Source organism: Carcharhinus amblyrhynchos, chromosome 9 (assembly GCF_965287045.1).
Source record: "Carcharhinus amblyrhynchos chromosome 9, sCarAmb.v2.hapA, whole genome shotgun sequence".
NCBI classification, from domain to species: Eukaryota; Metazoa; Chordata; class Chondrichthyes; order Carcharhiniformes; family Carcharhinidae; genus Carcharhinus; species Carcharhinus amblyrhynchos.
The window spans coordinates 12,357,770-12,379,156 of record NC_137332.1 but is presented as its reverse complement, the minus strand read 5'-3'; the positions used below and the strand labels follow the sequence as shown (position 1 = coordinate 12,379,156).

Sequence of the window (21,387 nt, the reverse complement as noted above, 5' to 3'; positions counted from 1 at the left end):
TGGTAACTCAACTTGAATGACATTATTTTCCACCTACAATTTGGAGTTATATAACTGATATTTGCAGAACGGAGCAATACCCTGAGGTCCAGCAAAAATTACGACAGTGAAATGGATTCAAGTTTACGTGAAATTTGTTTGTTGCCAATTTTGTCCCCTTTCCTTTTGCAGAGACTATAGCTACGAGTCAGCCTTACTTGAGCAGCAGTGCTCTTGCTTCAAAGACTAATGGTCATGGGTTCAAGTATCTGTCCTGATTCTTAAGCACATCATCACTGATGACAATTCAATACTTTACTGAGAAAATGCTGCACTGTTAGAGACACCATCCTTTCGATAAGAGCTTAAGCCAGTCATGATGCCACCTCAGGGGAATGAGAGAGATTCTGTTGTCCTACACAAGCCCAAAGTCACATCTGCCAGTTCAGGGCAAAGAGATACTCTTGTCCTATATAAGCCTGGGTGTTCTTCTGGTGTCCAAGTCAACATATATCATTCAACCATCATCACCAAAAGCAGATCATTTGGTCATTGTATAACCACGTTACTTTAAAAAATGAATTCACAGATTGTGTCACCAGCAAGGCAAAGCTTTATTTATTGTTCATCGCCAATCGCCCTTGAGACAGTCGGATGAACTGCCTTCTTAAATACAACTGAGTAGCTCAGTGGGCCCTTTCAAAGTGCAGTTAAGAGCCAATAACATTGCTGTGGATTTGCCATCAAGTACAGGTCAGACCAGGAAAGGACAGTAATTTCATGATTGCCATTTCTAATACTAGCTTTTTATTCTGGAAAGATGGGAACTCATCTTGAGAATAGAAGTCCAGGTGTCTGGGTTACTGGTCCAGTAACACAATCACTATCTTGTTGTGCCACATTGAACTAGTGCAAATAGGTTGCAACTTTTTCTCTACATCGTAAGAATGATTATGCTTGAAAAATATTTCAGTGTTTTGGCACAACCTGAGTTTACGAAAGGAACTACAGACCAACTGCAATTCTTGCTTGTTTCTTGGCAAATGACACAATGGTTGTAGGTTTTACAAACTAACATCAGCAATCTATTGCTTTTGGGTGCGAATCTTATCCTGTCCTAATTCAACATCCATCCTCAGAATTCCTGCGCTGATGAGTGTTATGTGATGCTCTTGTCCTTTGCTTCCTGTGGCAAATAATAGCACCACCACAGGTGTCATAGCTGAGGTGGGTTAACTCCAATTAGGTAAAGATTGAGCTTAGAACCTTCTGCTCAACGTGACTCATCTGCCCTCCAGATAAAATCACTAAACGGCAAATATCAATTTTATTAATTGGAACCATAAAACTGTAGCTCATAGCAATAGAAAAATGTGAAAAATATTTGACAAAATATGAATAAAATATCTTAACTTTGCAGATATTCCATTTTATAAGTTCCTCAGTTATGAATACAGTTTAACGGGAAACGCGGCAAGCTGTGACAGACAGCTGTATGAAACAGATGATGGAACGATTACTCTGTAATCACCTCAACTTGCAATCATAACCAGTGACATGATTTAATGCCATCTGTGCTGAAATGCCGCAAAGATTGTTTCTGTTCTATACAGTCCAATTAAACAATGTAGAAGCACTTTCCAAGGTGAACATCAACAATACCTTGACAATAAGGAAAATGAAAGTTGGACAGTGTTAAGTCTGGAATGTGTGCTATATACATTTTCAGCCAAATTACTCAGCAAATTAAACAGCCCTAGGAATCAACCCTCAAAACATGTTCAGTATTTCTTTGTTGTTCTAGCTATTTAGCTTTTTAAACTCATATTCCAACCACATTTGTGCTTCTTGTATTATTACATACGTGTATTACATTTTCTGCTGCAAATTATTTTACCTTTTTATCTCCCTGTTTTCTTCTCTTCAGTCCAGGCCTGTAGTCATCACCAAAACGCAAAAAATAATAGTATGATACCAGTCGCTCAATTGGATCTCGAATTACATTTACGTAGATGGGTTTCTTTTTCACACCATATCTACAGCAATGAGAAGAGGAAACATTTATTGTTTATTTCAATATGATGTTAAGCTGTTTTCAACATTGCATTGATATCTGTTAATATTTTTGTGGCCAATTAAGTATTTTCTAAATTCAGTTATACCATTTCACTGCCTCTCTGTTTATACTTTCTCAGTAGTTTTCTATACAATCACACAGTCTCATGTTTATAACAACAAAGGGAAAAGACTAGTTCCAACTTAAAGCATTGCTACCAAATTTGTTATGATGTTTAAGTCTAGTACTGCAACTAACCAATTAAAAATTGTACTGTACGCATAAATAAATGGCATTTATTTACTGCACCCACACTACAATTTTTCTTGTTTTGGTGGCATTAAGAAAATTAGTTTCTACTAATTTTAACTAATTTTCAATCTGGCTTTGTTGATGCAGTAACAGTGTTGTTCAAATGTTTGTTTACAATGATGGATTATAAATTTTAATACATCAATTGCAGACATGTTGCCAAAAGCCTTTACTAAATAAGTCAAAGCTTTAAACCCACTTAACATGTTCCAAGAGGACTTCACTTAAATCAATAAAGCATTTTTTTAAAGATATCAGTAGGAACTGTGTTTTCAGGGAACAGAGAATGCATCTCGTCATTAACGAAAGTGAAAAGAGAACATTGCAGTGACATCAACTATGGGAATCCCTGCTAAGCACATCTGTTCTGCTGCTGGCTCACTGAATGTGTTTCCTGAAAGACAGAGAGCAGCCTATTTTTATTACCTGAATTATTATTTTAGTTTTATCCTGAGTTACAACTTGAGAGGGAGGAAAAAATGTAGTCACAGGTCCGCAGATAGCTTGAGAGTTTTCCCCCTGGTGCAACCTAGCCACATAGTCTCAAAATGTCCCAAATTCAATTTCCAGTCCGTGCTGAATTATGGAACTTTTGTTATGGCAGGAGAATGAACATTGGCCCTGTATCCGGAGTTGCCACTTCTGATCACAATCCAGTGCTGGAAGTGCGCAAATAGCTGTTGCTTGGCTGTGATGTACCAAAACAAAAAAGCAAGTCAACATGGTTAACACTAATTGTGGCTACTTAGCCAAAAGGTATTGGAGGTGCCTACACTTGGAATGGTGCCTCAGCAAGAACTTGGTACCTTCAGGAGAAAGGAAGGGGGAAACTGGTGACAAAATAAAATTGGAATACAGGCTAAAATCTCTTTTTTCATTCGTGGGCCAGCACTTATTGCCCATCCCTAGTTGCCCTTGAGAAGGTGGTGGTGAGCTGCCTCTTGAATCACTGCAGTCCACATGCTGTGGGTTGACCCACAATGCCACTAGGGAGCAAATTCCAAGGTTTTGACCCAGCATCTGTGAAGGAACGGCAATATATTTCCAAGTTAGGATGGTGAGTGGCTTGGAGGGGTGAACTTACAGATGGGAGCGTTCCCATGTATCTGCTATCCTTGTCCTTCTAGTTAGAAGTGGTTGTGGGTTTGGAAGGTACTGCCTATGGATCTTTGGTGAATTGCTGCAGTGCATCTTGTAGGTAGTGCGGACTGCTGCTACTGAGCATCGGTGGTGGAGGAAGTGGATGTTTGTAGATGTGGTGCCAAGCAGGCTGCCTTGTTCTAGATGGTGTCAAGCTTCGAGTGTTTTTGGAACTGCACCTATCCAGGCAAGTGGGGAGTAGTCCATCACACTCCTGACTTGGGGCCTTGTAGTTGGTGGATAGGCTGTGGGGAATCAGGAAGTAAGCTACTCACCTCAGCATTCCTAGCTTCTGACCTGCTCTTATGTTTATGTGGCGAGTCCAGTTGACTTTTTAGTCAATGGTAACCCAAGGGATGTTGGCAGTGGGGGAGTTCAGTGATGGTAACACCATTGACGGTCAAGGCCAGTGTGTCTCTTATTGGTGATGGTCTTTGTCTGTCATTTGTGTGGCACAAATGTTACTTGCTACTTGTCAGTTCAAACTGATCAACATCGCAAACTCCTCAAAAATACCTCACAGCAAATCAAAAGCTTCCAGTTATTGAAGGTACCAGCTTTGAAATTCAAAATTATCTAGGCTTGTTATGTACTAATGCTGCAAATGCGCAATCACTATGTGCATTGTTAGTATATTCACGATCCTTTAATTAATTTAATTAATAAAGTTTGGCTCAACATAAGAAATAGGAGTAGGCATAGGCCACACAGCCCTGGAGCCTGCCCTGTCATTCAATAAGATCATGGCTCAACTTCTAAAACAATTCCACTTGGTCACCTAACCCAATATCCTTAATTTGTGTCCAGAAATCAAAAGATCTCAGTCCTAAATATCTTCATTGACTGAGCATCCACAACTTTCTGGGGCAATAATTCCAAAGATTCACAACTCTGAGTGAAGACATCTTTCAACATACTTTTAAATGGCTGACTCCTTACTAAGCCCATCAGAATTTTATACATTTCCAACAAGATCAAGTCTCATTTTTGCCAAAAGAAATGCAGGTCCATTCTACCCAATCGCTCCTCAGTGGACAGTCCCTCACCCCAGGAATCACCGCCCTTCAAACCACTTCTCCTTTTGGTAAGGAGATGAAAACCGTACAGAATGCGCCAGCTGTGGTCTCACCAAAGCCCCAGATAATTCCAGCAAGGTAACGTGACTCATACATTCCAAGCCCCTTGCAGCTTAACCATTCGTTTTCCTAATTGCTTGACTGTATTTGGCAGAACTCTATAATTTGTTTGCCATCGTCATGACTGGGACATCTGCATTCAGAAGCTCTCTGATTACTGCCTCTGATTTTGGTGGAGATGGTCACTGCTGACATCAGGCAGAATGGTTGATTGTTCCTCGTTTTTTCCCCACACTCCTTTGTTGACCGAGAGACTTATATTATCTACTTGCCAATTCACAGAGTGTTCTAGAATCTCAAACCAATTTAAGATCATTTCTCCCATTTCTGCTTCCGAAGGACCCATGACTACTTTCACTAATCTCTTCCTTTTCACACGCTTGTAGCAGCTCTTACAATAAGTATATTTCTTGCCAGTTTACTTTTATTGTATTTACTCCTCCATCAATTTTTTGGTCATGCTTTGCCAATTTTTGAAACTCCCAATCCCCAGGCTTGCTATACATTTTGGCAATACTGTAAACTTATTTTAATCTAACACTACATGCTTCTTTAATTACCCATGTCTGTACCACTCTTTTATTGAGGAGGGAGAATTATTTCTTTAAATGTTTTTGTATTGCTCAACTACCATCTCAGGCTGTTTGCGTCTAATTTTTCAAACAACCTCTGCCAACTCGCTCCTCTTACTTCCATAACTAGCTTTGTTTAAAGTTAAGATCCTAACTTTCGTCTTTACAACATGACTCTCAAACTTATGACCAAATCCAACACTTGCCCAGAAGATTTGATACTACAAGATTTCTAATTAAACCTGAGTGCACTGTACTAGATTGAAAATTTCTTGCTCCATAACAAGGTACTGTTCTTGCTCCATTGCCTTAGGTACTGTCTTGGATGAATGTTGTCCAAAGGACATACGCCAATTTGATATAGTCAGTCTCTGTGCAAATTAAAGCCCCTACATTTATTTCATTGAACTTTGTAGCAATCCAGTGAGATGGGTTTGGATGGCTCCCTTCTTTTCGCTCTCCTTGTATGAAAAGTTTTCTTTTAAAGAAAAAGATTTGCTTCAGTGAGTTTGTAATGGTTTACATGCTACGACTAAATATAGACATATTTCCTCATAAGGTTTTAAAATGATAGTATTTATTGTAGTTAAGCTGGTGTAATTAAAAAAAGCCTCCAACTTTCATGTATGCACACTCAGCCTTTCTTCAAGCCACATGCCTTGGCAATGCCAATGGTGCACTGTCCACTGGCACCCTGGCTCTGACACCTTAGCCTGGTGCCTTGGGCTCCGAGCAGGCTCAAGAGGTAGATCCAGTGGCCATTTGATTCTCTTAATGATGACTGGCTGCAAAGGAAAGGTCCCTCAAGGGTGCTGGGGTTGACATTACCATCAAGATCAATGGGGTACTAGAGGTGCATTCAACCATGAAAGAAAATAAAAATAAATACAGGTGCAGGGGGAATGACAGAAATTCATCGAGCTGGCAGCTGAATGTTTTAAGACATTGCATGTTGAATTTGTTAGAGATTAAAAGACTTCAAATGCAATGGAGAGGGTTTTAGCGATTTCAGCTAGCTGGGAAGCCTTGGCAACTTCTAATTAAAGCTGTGTGCACATATTGGGGCTGTTGGGGAGGCAATCGGGAGAGGGAGTGACAATCTTCAAATGTACTATTATACATAATTCATTGGAAGATCAGGCACATACACAATGGCGCCCTCTTGCTATCAGTAGTTGGCTTCCTTGGATGAATAGACTACGCCCATTCCTCCAACTGGTGAGAATCATACCATGCCTCATTTTTTTTCTTTAAGTGGCATATGATGGCAACTGGGAGCTCATCCAAAAAGGGGTGCAACTCTCTCCCATTTTCAGTCACTCAGCACTAGAATTTGTTTGGTAAACGCCCCCTCTAAACATTGATTTCAGTCCCTTTCCTACAAAATCAATGTCATGCTTCCCCAGCTTTGATCAGGTCAGATTTAGCAATGTACCCTCCAGACTGCCAAAACACAAGTTAATACAGCAAGGAAATTAAAGTAATAGCGACTAAACATTGGGAGAAAGGGTGCTTTATCCAAAGTGAAGTCAGACATCTCAAATAATTCAATGTAATCTCATTCAGTTTCCTTAACGAATTAAAAGGCACCTACTCGATCAATAATTGGCAAGATTATTTTTGGGGCAGGGAGGAAGCCTCCATTCATGCTACAACAAAGACCTCCTACCTTGAATAGTTTTATTTTGTGTTTAAAATCAGTCACTGCAAATAAAAAGCTCAAAAATGTTATTTGAATTAAAAACGTATTTGCTTACTTTGAGAAAGTGGTCCTAAATCAATAATTATTACAAAGAAAATGGACTTAGAATTATTTATTTAATGAAAGCACCTCCCAGGTTTACTAGACAATTAGATTCACTGTAGCTTTATAGCCATACAGGAAGGTATTGATCAATTTCCACTTGGCTTATTCGTTTATTACTCAACATGGAATGAAGTCAGGCATTTTCAAGCAGACTGTATTTAAAATGTTGGTGACCTGGAGTATCTTTCAAGTGGCCAGGTGACTTCCACGGCAATTCACAATGACTTTCCCTTATTGAAGAATTATTTTACAGGTTACTGAGCATTACCAGCTTCTCCCATCCATAACTGCTCCTAAGCTGGCTGCATTTGCCAAAACTGGGAAGTAAGCAATGGGATTTTCCGGCCACGCGTGCCCCAAGACCGGAAATTCCCACCTGAGCTCAACGGACCTTTAAACGGTCCACCGAATTCTCTATCCCACCCATTACGATTCCTGTAGCGGACAGGACGGGAAATGAAATTTCCGATCATGAGTTAACCATGCTGGAGCTGGATTGGAAGCATATAAAAGGATGAGGCTGCAAATCTGCTTCCCAAAATAACATCAGTAAACCAAAAATTAAAATTTGTTAGGAATGCTTAAAAAAAGCGAGGAAGCAAATCCTCCATTGGTTAGAAACAAGTTGTGGAGTTGCCAGTGTTTGACTGGGCAGGCACAGTAAGAAGCCTCACAACACCAGGTTATAGTCCAACAGATTTGTACCACGAGCTTTCAGAGCGCCACTCCTTCAAAGCTCATGCTACCAAATAAACCTGTTGGACTTTTAACTTGGTTAAAAACAAGATACTAGTAGTTATAAGTATTCGAGATATAAAATGCCAGGAACTGCTGGAAATGAACCAAGAAGCCAGAAGAAAATGGGAAAGGAAATAGCAGAGGCCCTAGTATCTGGGATCAAATTTAAACTGTATTAAACCCCATTGCCTTGATTGCTGGGGCAGCAATTCAGCACCATAACCACCACACTTGCATACCATTCCGGGTTGTACACCAGAAGGTGAAGAAACAAAATGTCAATGAATAATGGTGAATCAATACAAGAACTTAGTAAAACTACATTTTGAGTAAAGTGTACTGTTTAGGGCTCCAAACCAAAGTTACAAGTTAACCCAATAGAGAGGATGCAATATAAATTCACCAAGATGAAGCCAGGTATGTATTAGGAAATGCAAATATGATTTGAATTTCTTCTTTTGAACAGAAGGAATTGGCTGATTTGCTGTAGTGTTGAACTTTATGAAAGGATGAACAGATAAAAATAGATTGATTCCACTGACTGAAAGTACACAGAAGATTAAATGCAAGAGATTCAGAAGAGAGAGCAGCAACAATATTCACTTCTACAATATACAATCCAAATTAATGATTGAAATAGAGAGCAAATTTTTAGGCGACCTGAAGAAGGATAAAGGGATATGGTGCAGGAGAGATTGTGGAGAGGACAACTACCAAAACAGGTTTGTTTACCTAAATAGTTTATTTCCATTTTTAACTTTTGCTTCTTTCCATATAACCCCTTCCTTTTTTTTATTCTTCATTTTGTGGGACATGGGCGTTGCTGGCTGGCCAGCATTTATTGCCCATTCCTAGTTCCCCTCGAGAAGATGGTTGCGAGCTGCCTTCTTGAATCGCTGCAGTCCATGTTCTGTGAGGTGACCCACAATGCCATTAGGGAGGGAATTCCAGGATTTTGACCCAACAGCTTTGAAGGAACAACTAAGTCAGGATCATGAGTAGCTTGGAGGGGAATTTGCAAGTGATGATGTCCCCATTTATCTGCTGCCCTTGTCTTTCTTGTTGGAAGTGGTCGTGGGTTCGGAAGGTGCTGTCTAAGAACCTTTGGTGAATTGCTGCATTGGATCTTGTAAATAGTACAGACTGCTGCTACTGAGCATCAATGGTGGAGGGTTTGAACGTTTGTAGATGTGGTGCCAATGAAGCAGGCTGCTCTGTCCTAGATGGTGTCAAGTTTTGAGTGTTGTTGGAGCTGCACCCATCCAGGCAAGTGGGGATTAATCCATCACACTTCTGACTTCTGCCTTGTAGTTGGTGGATAGACATTGGGGAGTCAGGAGGTGAGTCACTCGCCACAGTATTCCTAGCCTTTGACCTGCTCTTGTAGCCACTGTGTTTATGCGATGATTCCAGTTGAGTTTCTGGTCAACGGTAACCCGAAGGATGTTGACTGTGAGGGATTCAGTGATAATTACATCACTGAACATCAAGGGTGGTGGTTAGAGCGTTTCTTATTGGTGATGGCCATTGCTGGCATGTATGTGGAACAAATGTTATGTTCCTCTTGTCATCCCAAGGCTGGATATTGTCCAGATCTTGTTGCATTTGAACATGGACTGGTTCAGTAGCTGAGGAGTCGTGGTTGGTGCTGAACATTGGCAAACATCCCCTCTTCTGACCTTATGACAGAGGGAAGGTCATTGAAGATTGTTGGGCCTAGGACACTACCCTGAGGGACTCCTGCAGAGATATCCTGGAGCTAAGATGACTGACCCTCCACAACCATCTTCCTATGTGTCAGGTATGACTCCAATCAGCAGAGACTTTGCCCTGATACCCATTGATTCCAGTTTCGCTAGGGCTCCTTGATGCCACACTCAGTTGAATGCAGCCTTGATGTCAAGGGCTGTCACTCTCACCTCACCACTGGAATTCTGCTCTTTTATCCATGTTTGAAGCCAACCTTCTATTGGCTTGACTGATTCTGGCAGCTGCTCCACTCTACCATATCCCGCAGTTAATAACAGAACAAAAGAGAAACAAAATGTTGCAGTATCAAGTTATGAAATCATCTTCAATCTTTTTTAAAGAAAATAAAATTTACTTCATGAACTGAAATCGAGGCAGATTGTTGAATGGGCTGGAAGGAGCACAAAACGATGAGCATGGTTTCCTTGTTGTGCCTCAAGGGAATCGTGACATCTTAGCATCACAGTGCATATGCTCCAAATCACGTGGAACCATGCAAGAGACAAAAAAAGATAAAATCCAGGTTAATTAGAGAGGGGTGGAAAAACCTGTTGGACTCCTCTCTAATCCCCCTTAGGCAATCAAAAATATATCAGGAGATCACATCTACCCTGATTTAAAGCTGGCTCATACGCAAGGCAATCTCCGCCCCAACCAGAAACAGACCCCGCTCCCCCTTAAAGGGTTACAGCGAGTTGTTATTCATCAAACGAGCTGACAACCTATCCCACAGGTCCACTATTTTCTAAGAACTGCTGAACACACAACTTTAGTTCTGCCCTTAGCTAGTTTGCGAGCACAACTCTCATCCTCCCTAACCTGTTCAGTTGCAGTAATTGATTTACACAAACACAGTCCAGTCCCTTCATAATTTTATAAGGGGCAATCTAACCAAAAAAATTCAAAGCCCTGAACAAATGTGAAAACCCAAGTGTTTCGGACACATTTTTTCAGTGAGGCCACAAGTCCAATCATATGCAACTCTGTGCGTTTGCACGATCTGTTTTTCGTCAGTAATGGGAGAGGTGGGGCCTTAAGGTCACAGTAGAGTCAAATCGCACATGTGCGATCTCTCGCTTCTGTGCAGCTGTCAGTCACCACCACTCCCTTGGATATCAAGCCAATTTGCCTCCACTCGCAGTTGTTCCTTCCTGGCTTGATCGATTGCCATTCCCCGTTTTTTGCTGTTGTCAGACTGGACATTGGTGTCAGCACTGATTGGCCATGCTAAATTGACCCTAGCGTCAGGAGGATTAGCAGGGTAAATGAGAAAAATGGGGAATGAGGGTCTGGGTGGGATTGTGGTCAGTACAGACCCGGGCCGAATGGCCTCCTTCCGTGCAGTAGGGATTCTACAATTCACTGCCCAGTGTCCAGTCAGTGCTACCAGTGTGCCAGGCTGGGGCAGTGCCATCATGCTCATGAGGCACTGCCCCCCCCACCTCCCCCTCCCCCCGTAACCCTGACCTCCCAGGGTGCTTCAGTAGCCTCCGGTCCTACCAGCAAGGCCATCATGACAAGTCCCCATTGATGGGGCCCATCAACCTGATTTTTTGCCTCTTGCAAGATTGCAAGAGAGTGAGCTGGTAAGATTACCAGCTCACTCCGCCCATCAACCAGCAGGACGAGAAGGTAAGATCGTTCTAAGTCTCTATTATATTACCCCGAAGTATTTGTTCTTTAAATTTTAGACAGCCAGTTTAGAACCTATCTGGTTCAAAATCCAAATAAATCTTGAGCCCCTTTTGCATCCATTTGAAAATATCAACATTTCCCATCATGAGATCAATATAGGTATTGTAATTGAGGTGTCTATTGCGTAAGATGGACAGCTTAGTGTTACAGTGAATAGTCCTATGAATACACCCTAGTGCACTCAGCTATAGTTTTAAAGCATTGATCAATAACTTTGAGATCGATCATGCCAACACATCCAGATGTTTTCTTTCACTTTTACTTTGTAAGGTATATGTCGACCTATTTAGCATTTGGTTTGCCTATGTGCATTTCACTATACTTGCTGCTGCATGCAAGCAACATTATGGAATCATTCCCTCAACATCTATGTGGCTTATAATCTTGAGGCCCAGGCTACTATTCTGGGAACGAGTGTTCAAATTTGACCGTGGCAATTTTTGGGATTTAAAGTAAATTCATTAATATATTTAGAATTGGAAACTTGTCTCAGTAATGGTGACCGTGGGACCATTGTCGATTGTTATAAAAAAAAACAGTGGTTCGCTTTAGGGAAGAAAACCAGCTACCTTTACCTAGTCTGGCCTACGTGACTCCAGACCCATAGCAACACAGTTCACTCATAACAGCCCTTTGAATTGAACAAATAAGCTACTCAGTTCACGGGCAACAAGTGTTGGGCAACAAATGCCAGCCTCGTCAGTGATTTCCACATCCAATGAAACAATACCCAGATATATCAGCTTGGTATGGCACTTATTCTGGCCAAAACCATAAGAAACTACGAAGGGTTGTGAACATAGTCCGGTCTATCATGCAAACCAGTCTCCCATCCTTTGGCTCTGTCAACATTTCCCGCTGCCTTAGAAAAACAGCCAGCATGATCAAGGACCACAAGCAGTCCAAATATAACCTCTTCCATTTTCCTCTGTTGGGAAAGGCTTACAGAAGTCTGAGAAATACATACCAATCCAATCAAGTGCCAGCTTCTTCCCTGCTGCCATCAGACTTTTGAATGGACCTGCAAAGCTGATCTTTTTGACCCAAAGCTGATCTTTTTCTATACCCCAGCTATGCCTGTAATACTACATTCTGCACTCTCTCCTTTTCTTCTCCCCTTTGTACTCTATGAATGGTATGTTTTGTCTGTATAGTGCACAAGAAACAATACTTTTCATTGTATTTCAATGCACAATAATAAATCAAATCAGATAAAGATCATTAGTAAATAACAAAGATTCTAACATTGACAGTGAGCTTTAGGATATGGATGAGGAACTTGCACGGTGTCTGCCTTGTCTCCTGAAAGAAATTTGAGTGTATATTTTTCCAAAAAACCACTATTCTCTCAAAAACCATTTCCTTTGCTGTTTCACTATTTTGTTGCTGATAGTACTATTTTGCTTTCGCAACTATGCATCATCTTCAAGCGTGAAGGAAAACCATTTGTTTTCTAAACATCTCAGCCTCGATCAACAGAAGAACCCAAATAAAGCTGTGTCCCACATAGAATGTTATATTAGGGCATTTCGGGAAGTAGGACTTCAAAGGCCACATTCTAGGTGACTGTCAAACCATGTCTCCCTCTTTCATTAACACTGAGTAACACTGCTGTTCCCAAATGCTGGTGAGCCCTGAACATCTGTACCATGACATGATGCAACATTCAAATTTTGACATGATCAATGCTTATGGCACTAAAATTACACATGAAGGGCATTCTACAAATGCACAGAAATATGTTACCTTTGGTGTTTTAAACTTCAAGTTTATTTATTAGTCATAGTGAGGCTTACATGAACACTGCAATGAAATTACTGTGAAATTCCCCTAGTCCCCACAGTCCAGCGCCTTTTATGTCAATACACCTAACCGGAAGTCTTTTTGGACTGTGGGAGGAAACTGGAGCACCCAGTGGAAACCGGAGCACCCAGCGGAAACCCATGCAGACACAGTGAAAATGTGCAAAGTCCACACAGTGACCCAAGCTGGGAAGCGAACCCAAGTCCCTGGTGTTTTGAGGGAGCAGTGCTAACCACTGTGCTGCCATGCTGCCTTAAATGTCCTTTATGAATACATCTTGAAACATTTCAGCACTCTGCAATCCACTACTTATGTATGTGCAACAGGATGGATCGGAAATTGTAATGTTTTCCCTTAACTGATGGAGTTAATTTTCTTACGTGAAACGCCTTTAATAGATTCCCTTCAATAAAATAATTGTGTATTTATTTGTAAAGCTTATCTTAAACTCTCACCTGACTCAGAAGGTTGTGGGAGCAAACCCCACTCTAAATTAAGCCAAATATTCTAGGTTGACACTTCAATGCAATATGGCATATGTTATTCTTCAGACGAGGTGAATCGCCTCCTCCAAAAGACATACAATGAGAAAGAGCAACTTAAGAAAAAGGGATGGTATAATTACAAAAAACCTTTGGACAAAGGAGAATACATTATGAGAGAAAAAAAAACAAAACACAAATAAAGACAGAGAGGGAGCCATTAATAACTGAAGGCAGTCACTAGAAAAGATTGTTTTCTTTGACCAAATTGTATGCTACGCTGTATAATTCTTGTCATATACAACATTGCACCCCCAATTCCACAAAACAGCAACACCACAAAAGATGACTAGTATGTTATTACAACATACATACTCTGTTAGTCAATTTTCCACATATGCTGACAATGAAATATTTTTGACAGCCATGGGATTTTAGATTGAAGGTATTAAAATACAAGCTTGCACTAATACATTGTTGTACTATTTAAACCTAGTGCCAGAAGCCTTAAAGTTTTATGATTAATGTTGCATTGACATTTATATTGCTTTCATAACTTTCTGCAAGTCTTCTGACCAAGTGCCTGAGGTGACTCTCATGAAGCAGCTGTGAGAGACATAGCCAAATCTTGTAATTTATCTGGCAATCAAGGATAGATGAGATACTTATTAAACCTATCCCTCTTGAAAATTGAATGAGCCAAGGTTATTAACCATCACACATCCCATTATCAAAGATTTGTGCATAGTGTTTTAATGGATGGTTTTGGAATGTGCTTTAGCTGTTGCTGAAATAGCTTTTTTTTTTACAGCTGATAAGGTGGTGTTGATTTACTCACTGAGGGATCTGGTATACTCTCTCACTATTTTGAACAATGGGATATGGTGCTTGATACCTCAAAGAGAGTGTCAATATGGCAGAAGAGGTAACAATTTTGTCTCTTTCTAGTCATGCCAACTGAGGAACCCAGTCAATCCCAATCCTCGCTCTGTCTCATCGCCTGGAAAGTATAGTTCCTGCAAATGCCCATCCAATTTCCTTTTGAAATCTCTGATTAAAATTGAAGCTTAAAGTTTATTTATTAGTCACAAGTAAGGCTTAGATTAAGACTGCAATGAAATTACTGTGAAATTGATTGCCTTGTAGGCAGCAAGTTCTAGGCATGACCATGTAATAAAGTTCTTGCACATCCTCCTCTGCCCTAAACCTTAAATCTGTTGGCTCCATAGCTTGAAGGCCAGGGTTGGACAAGCCTGGTCTACTTCAGATAAACCCTGCCATAATTTTATAATCTTGCGCACCTCTATCAAACCTCCCATCAGTCACCTTTGCTCCAACAACCACCAAGGTTTTCTTACTTAACCTTGTCATGGAAATGCCTTGAGCTTGCAACCATTCTCGTTAAATCTCAAGGACCTTAAGTGTGGTGACCAGCGCAGGACAGATTTGTCTAGCTGTGGCCAAACCAGAGCTTTATAAATGTTCAGTATAACTTCCCTGTCTTTGTACTCAATACCTCAATTTGTGAAGTCCCAAGAGCCCATTTATTTCAGGAGCTACACTCTCAATATATCCCGCCACCTCAGAGATCTATGCACATGAACCCTCAGGTCCCTGTTTTACCTGATACCATGAGACTTAAAAGGTCCAGAGTCAATGTTCAGGACTCCCCAGAGTAGCTTTCTCCTGACTGTATGCCACTGCGCCGATGACACCAGACATACCCAACAATGTCTAGGACATGATCTGTAAGGTATGTTTCCGTGAGTATGACTATGTCAAGTTGTTGTTTGACTAATCTGTGAGACAGGTCTCTCGAGCTTGAGAAACTGCAAGGAGGGATTTGCAGGGTCAACAGGTTTATAAGATGTTGAGAGGAATAGATAGGGTGGATTCTCAGAGGCTATTTCCCCGGGCTGAAATGGTCGCTACGAGAGGACACAGATTTAAGGTGCAGGGAAGTACAGAGGAGATGTTAAGGATAAGTTTTTCACTCAGAGGGTGGTGAGTGAATGGAATCGGCTGCCGTCGGTGGTGGTAGAGGCAAGCTCGCTGGGGTCTTTTAAAGACTTCTGGATGAGTATATGGGATCTAATGGGATTGGGGGTTATAGATAGGTCTATGGCTTAGTAGGTATAGATGTGATTGGTGCAACTTGTGGGCCGAAGGCCCTGTTTGTGCTGTAGTGTTCTATGTTGTAACAAGACTGGGTTTGCCTTTGTCATTTCCACTCCCTAGGTTAATTCCAGGTGCTCCTTTTTGTTCCATTTGTAGTACAAAGAACAAAACAAAAACAGCCCGGGAAACAGGCCCTTCGGCCCAACGAGCCCACGCCTCCATCTCAACACCACCAGTCCCCCTCTCCACCCATGACCCTTGTCTAATGTTTTATGGCCATCCACATTGAGGGAAACTAATTTAGGGGCAATTTATTACTGCCAAACAGCACATCTCTGGAGTGTGGGAGGAAACCGGAGCACCCGGAGAAAACCCACGCAAGAACATAAGAACATAAGAAATAGGAGCAGGAGTAGGCCATCTAGCCCTTCGAGCCTGCCCCGCCATTCAATAAGATCATGGCTGATCTGTCGCTGCTCAGTTCCACTTTCCCGCCCTCTCCCCATAACCCTTAATCCCCTCTCCTATCAAAAACCCATCAACCCGCGTCTTAAAAATATTTAGCGAGGCAGCCTCCACCACTTCAACGGGCAGAGAATTCCAGAGATTCACCACCCTTTGAGTGCATGGGGAGAATGCGCAAACTCCCACAGACACTGGCCCAAATCCATGTGTCTGCACAGCAATCAGTGAGTCGCTGAGCTGTCGTCTTGCCCAGTATCTTGTCCAGTTTAGGCACACACTAACAACATGAAGCACTAGGCCAATCTTGAACAACCAAGAGCAGCCCAAGTACGACCCATCGTGTGTATGCCCCTCATTGGGCACAAGGCGGACTGACTTAAAACCTGTGAATGAAAAGAAAAAAAAAACATTATTATTGTACCATATCCATTTACCTTACCAGGGACGCCCCAATGCTAATGACCCTTATTTAAAACAATCTCCTACATCCTCCCATCTCCAACCTACTCGTGCCTGGCTAAGTTACTCTTAAATGACTCTAGTGTGTTTGTCTCCACCACCTTACTTGGCAGAGCATTCCATACCCCCATTACCCTCTCTGTGAAAAACCTCTCTCTAATATCTGTGTTATACCTCTTCCCCCCTCACCTTGAGTCCATGGCCCCTTGTCCTATGTGTCCCGACCATAGGAAATAGCTTACCTCTGTTTACTCTATCTATACCCTTCATAATCTTATATACCTCTATTAGATCCCCCCTCAGTCGCCGTCTTTCAAGGGAAAAGAGCCCCAATTTCTTCAATCTTTCCTCATACCCCAGTTCTTCCATACCAGGTAACATCCTGCTAAACCTCCTCTGCACTCTCTCCAGAGTCTCCACGTCCTTCCGGTAGTAAGGCGACCAGAACTGGACGCAGTACCCCAAATGCGGCCTAACCAACATTCTGTACAACTGCAACATTAGACTCCAGCTCTTATATTCTATACCCCTTCCTATAAAGGCTAACATACCATAGGCTTTCTTCACCACTCTCCACTTGCACTGCCACCTTCAAAGACTTGTGCACTTGCACCCCCAGGTCTCGCTGCGATTCTATACTTCTTACGGGCTTACCCTTTATCATATAACTCCCCCCTACATTATTCCAGCCAAAACGCATCACCTCACATTTATCCAGATTAAACTCCATTTGCCATGCATCTGCCCAATCAACCAGCCTATCAATATCCCATTGTATTGCCAGACACTGCTCCTCACTGCCCGCCAATCCAGCCATCTTGGTGTCATCAGCAAATTTGCTGATCACACCACCTACTCCCTCTTCCAAATCATTTATATACATTACAAAGAGAAGAGGTCCCAGTACTGAGCCCTGTGGCACACCACTAGCGACAGACCTCCAGCTAGAAAAGGACCCCTCCACTACTACTCTCTGACTCCTCTTTGCAAGCCAGTTCTCTACCCATCTAGATACCTGGCCACGTATCCCTTGAGCTTTAATCTTCTCTACCAACCTACCATGAGGGACTTTGTCAAACGCCTTACTGAAATCCATATAGACGACATCAACGGCTCATCCTTCATCGACAGTATTTGTCACCTCCTCAAAGAATTCTACCAGATTCGTAAGGCAAGACTTCCCCTTTACAAAGCCATGCTGCATATCCTTAATCAGATCGCAACGCTCTAAGTGCTCATACATCCTATCCCCAAGAATCCTCTCCATCAACTTGCCTACCACTGACGTTAAACTCACTGGCCTATAGTTACCCAGGCTATCCCTCCGACCCTTTTTAAACAATGGTACCACGTTCGCTATCCTCCAGTCCTCTGGGACCTCACCTGTGTCCAAAGAAGAGACAAAGATTTGCGTCAGAGGCCCAGCAAACTTATCCCTCGCCTCCCTAAGCAGCCTAGGATAAATGCCATCGGGCCCCGGAGATTTATCGGTTTTAATGCTATCTAAAAGCCCTAACACTTCTTCCCTCGTAATCGATAGGTCTTTCAATTGGTCTACCGCTCCCTCGATGACCGTACCAGACATCAAACCCCTCTCCTTCGTGAATACCAACGCAAAGTATTCATTCAGGATCTCCCCCATTCCCTCTGCCTCTAAGCACAATTCCCCTTGTCTGTCCATGACAGGGCCGATTTTACCCCTAGCCACCCTTTTGTTCTTAAGATAGGAGTAAAACGCCTTTGGATTCTCCTTAACCCTACCTGCCAAAGCCATCTCATGCCCCCTTTGCTCTCCTAACTCCCCTTTTGAGATCCCTCCTACTCTCTCTGTATTCCTCCAACGCTCTCTCCATTCCCAGCTGCTTAGACCTGACATATGCCTCTTGTTTCTTCCTAACCAGGTATTCTATATCTCGAGTAATCCACGGCTCTCTAATCCTACCTTTCCCATCCTTTCTCCTAACCGGCACATGCCTTTCCTGCACCCATTGCAGTTTTCCCTTGAAAGACTCCCACATGCCTAATGTGGTCTTGCCTTCCAACAGCCTATCCCAGTCTGTATCCCTAAGCTCCTGCCTAATCCGGCTGTATCTAGCCTTCCCCCAATTTAGCACCCTCCCCTTAGGACAGCTCTCATCTTTTTCCATTCGTATCCTAAAGTAGACGGAGTTGTGGTCACTATTAGCCACATGTTCGCCTACTGCAACCTCAACCACTTGACCCGGCTCACTGCCCAGAACTAAATCCAGTATAGCCCCCTCTCTAGTCGGGCTATCTACAGACTGTTGCAAGGATCCTTCCAATACACATCTTACGAATTCCTCCCCGTCCGACCCCCCAAGCTCAAGGCACTTTCCAATCCACCCCAGGGAGATTAAAATCTCCCACTACAACAACCCTGTTCTTCCTACACTTATCCAAAACGTCCCTACATATACCCTCTTCCACTGCCCGCGGGCGGCCTATAGTACACTCCTAGCATAGTAAGGGCCCCCTTCCTATTCCTCTACTCCACCCACAGAGACTCAATTCCCAACCCCCCCCCATGTTATCCTGCCTCTGCACCGCTGTGATCTGCTCCCTAAGAGCGCCACTCCCCCTCCTCTTTTCAACCCTCCCCTATCACACCTAAAACACTTATACCCTGGAATATTTAGCTGCCAGTCCTGCCCCTCCTTTAACCATGTCTCTGTCACCGCCACCACATCTAAATTCCTCGTGAACATCAAGACCCTAAGTTTATCCGTCTTACCCGTCACACTCCTCGCATTAAAACAGATGCACCAAAGACCCTCAGGCCCACTTGGATCCTCCTTCTCCTGGGAGATTTTCCTATCATCTAGACGTACCCTGACCTCCAACTCACTCCCACTCTCCGTGCCTGAGCTGTCTCTCTCCTCCCCACCCCCCCCTCCACATTAGTTTAAACCCTGCCGAAACACTCCAGCCAACCTCCCAGCTAAAATAATGTGTACCCTTCCCATTTAAATGTTCCCTATCCCTCTTATACAAGTCCCTTCCTTGGCAAAGACTTCCCAATGGTCTACAAAACTAAAACCCTCTGTCCTGCACCAATCCCTCAGCCATGCATTCAGCTGCAGGATCTCATTATTTTTATCCCTGCTATTACTGGGCACTGGCAGCAGCCCAGAGATTGCCACCCTGGAGGCCCTACACTTCAGCCTGGCTCCCAACTCCCTGAACTGCCTACATATTTCCCCCCTACTCTTCCTTCCTACGTCCTTCTCATCTACGTGTATAAGTACGTCCGCCTGGGTCCCTTGGCCCTTCAAGATTCCCTCTACCCTCTCCGACACATCCTGTACCCCTGCTCCAGGGAGGCAGACTACCATCCTGGGCTTCCGCTTTTGCCCACAGAACTGCCTATCAATTCCTCTAACCCTCCCATCCCCCACCACTATCTCACATCCAGCCCCCTTCCTTCCCTCCGAGGCATTCCGGTCTTCCCCTCGTGCCCTTTCCACCTCAGTTGGCACCTTACCCCTGATATCTTGAGAGACTACCCCTGGCTGGGGTAGCCTTTGGACCATTACTCCTTTTCTTTTTCCCCTTCCTAACTGTAACCCACCCATCCCCGCTCCTAGGCTCTGGGATCCCCTCTTGAATGTGGTTCCTATTCATTAGTGCCTCATTTTCCCGAACTAAAAATAAATCCTCCAGCCTCAACTCCAGTTGCCTAACCCGGGCCCTCAAACACTGCAACTCCAGACATTTGGTGCAGATGTGGACTCTCCGGAGATGCTGTGTCTCCAGGAACTCCCACATATTGCACCTTACACAGCTGACACGCCTCCCCATGGACCCTGCCATTTATTTGACCACCCTTAAACTTATGGACACAGTTAGAAAAATTTGACCAGTATCTCACCTTGCCTAAGCCTGCTCTCGCCTAAGCCCTGTGAGCCAAAGCCCTTGCAGTACTCACTCAGCACCCGCCTCACTCCGTTGCCCACTCCTGACGCTGCCCGCTGTCTACTGTGGTCTTGTTTTTGTACTCCTGCACTACCTTCCCTACTGCCCTTGCGCCTAGGCCCCGCTACGGAAAGCGCAAGTGGTTGAATACAACTGAGTGGCTTGCATTTAAGAGTCAACCACATTGCTATGGGTCTGGAATCACATGGAGGCCAGCCCAGCTGGGGACAGCAGGTTTCATAAATGAATTAGATGGGTTTTTATACAATTGACAATGGTTTCATCGTCATTGTTAGACTTCTAACTCCAGATATTTTTCATTGAGTTGTTAAATTCCACCATCTGCGTCATGGGATTTAAACCTAGATCCACAGTGCATTATCATGGATCTCTGGATTAATAGTCAAGTGACAATGCCACTGCCTGTATAGTAAAAGCATAATTCATATTAGTAACAAGAAATGAGGTTTAAGGCATCCAATGGTTAATTTGCAAATGTTGCAAATGCAAAAGAAATTAGATTGTCCCAGTAATTGGTCATCGCCTCTCACTCTCTTTTAAGGAGCTGCTGATCCTAGGTGCTTGGAAAATGCTCTGGCAAGCTTTTCCCTTTCTGGCTGAGAAAAGCAAGAAATCAAACATTATAGGCACAGTCAGTTAAGAGAGGCTTGTGAGCGATTCTGGCAGCAAATAGTTGCCAGAAGGATAAAATACAGGAAAGAATTATTTATTTCAAGTCAAACCAGATAACCTTCTGATGGGGAGAAATATAGTCCATTCACTGTTTTGCATTGTTGCGCAATCTCAATTTAAACCAACTTAAGCTGAAGTGAATTTGATTATACTTCATACATCAACTCACTGTGAAATAAAGCAGCTGAGCAACTTGTACATAATCTTCTTACCAAGTGTTGATTTGATTGAATTGGAATAAAAACAAGTC

General features: G+C 42.9%; 1 protein-coding gene across 2 annotated transcripts in view; it reads right to left on the bottom strand.

Moving 5' to 3' along the window:
- Positions 1-21,387, bottom strand: part of LOC145347591 (heparan sulfate 2-O-sulfotransferase 1) — a 217,590-nt gene that overhangs the window by 23,487 nt on the left and 172,716 nt on the right. For both annotated transcript variants that reach the window (XM_080195179.1, XM_080195180.1), the window contains one exon: positions 1,877-2,015. In XM_080195179.1, the coding sequence (XP_080051305.1) occupies positions 1,877-2,015 (139 nt within the window). The remainder of the gene's footprint in view (positions 1-1,876; positions 2,016-21,387) is intronic.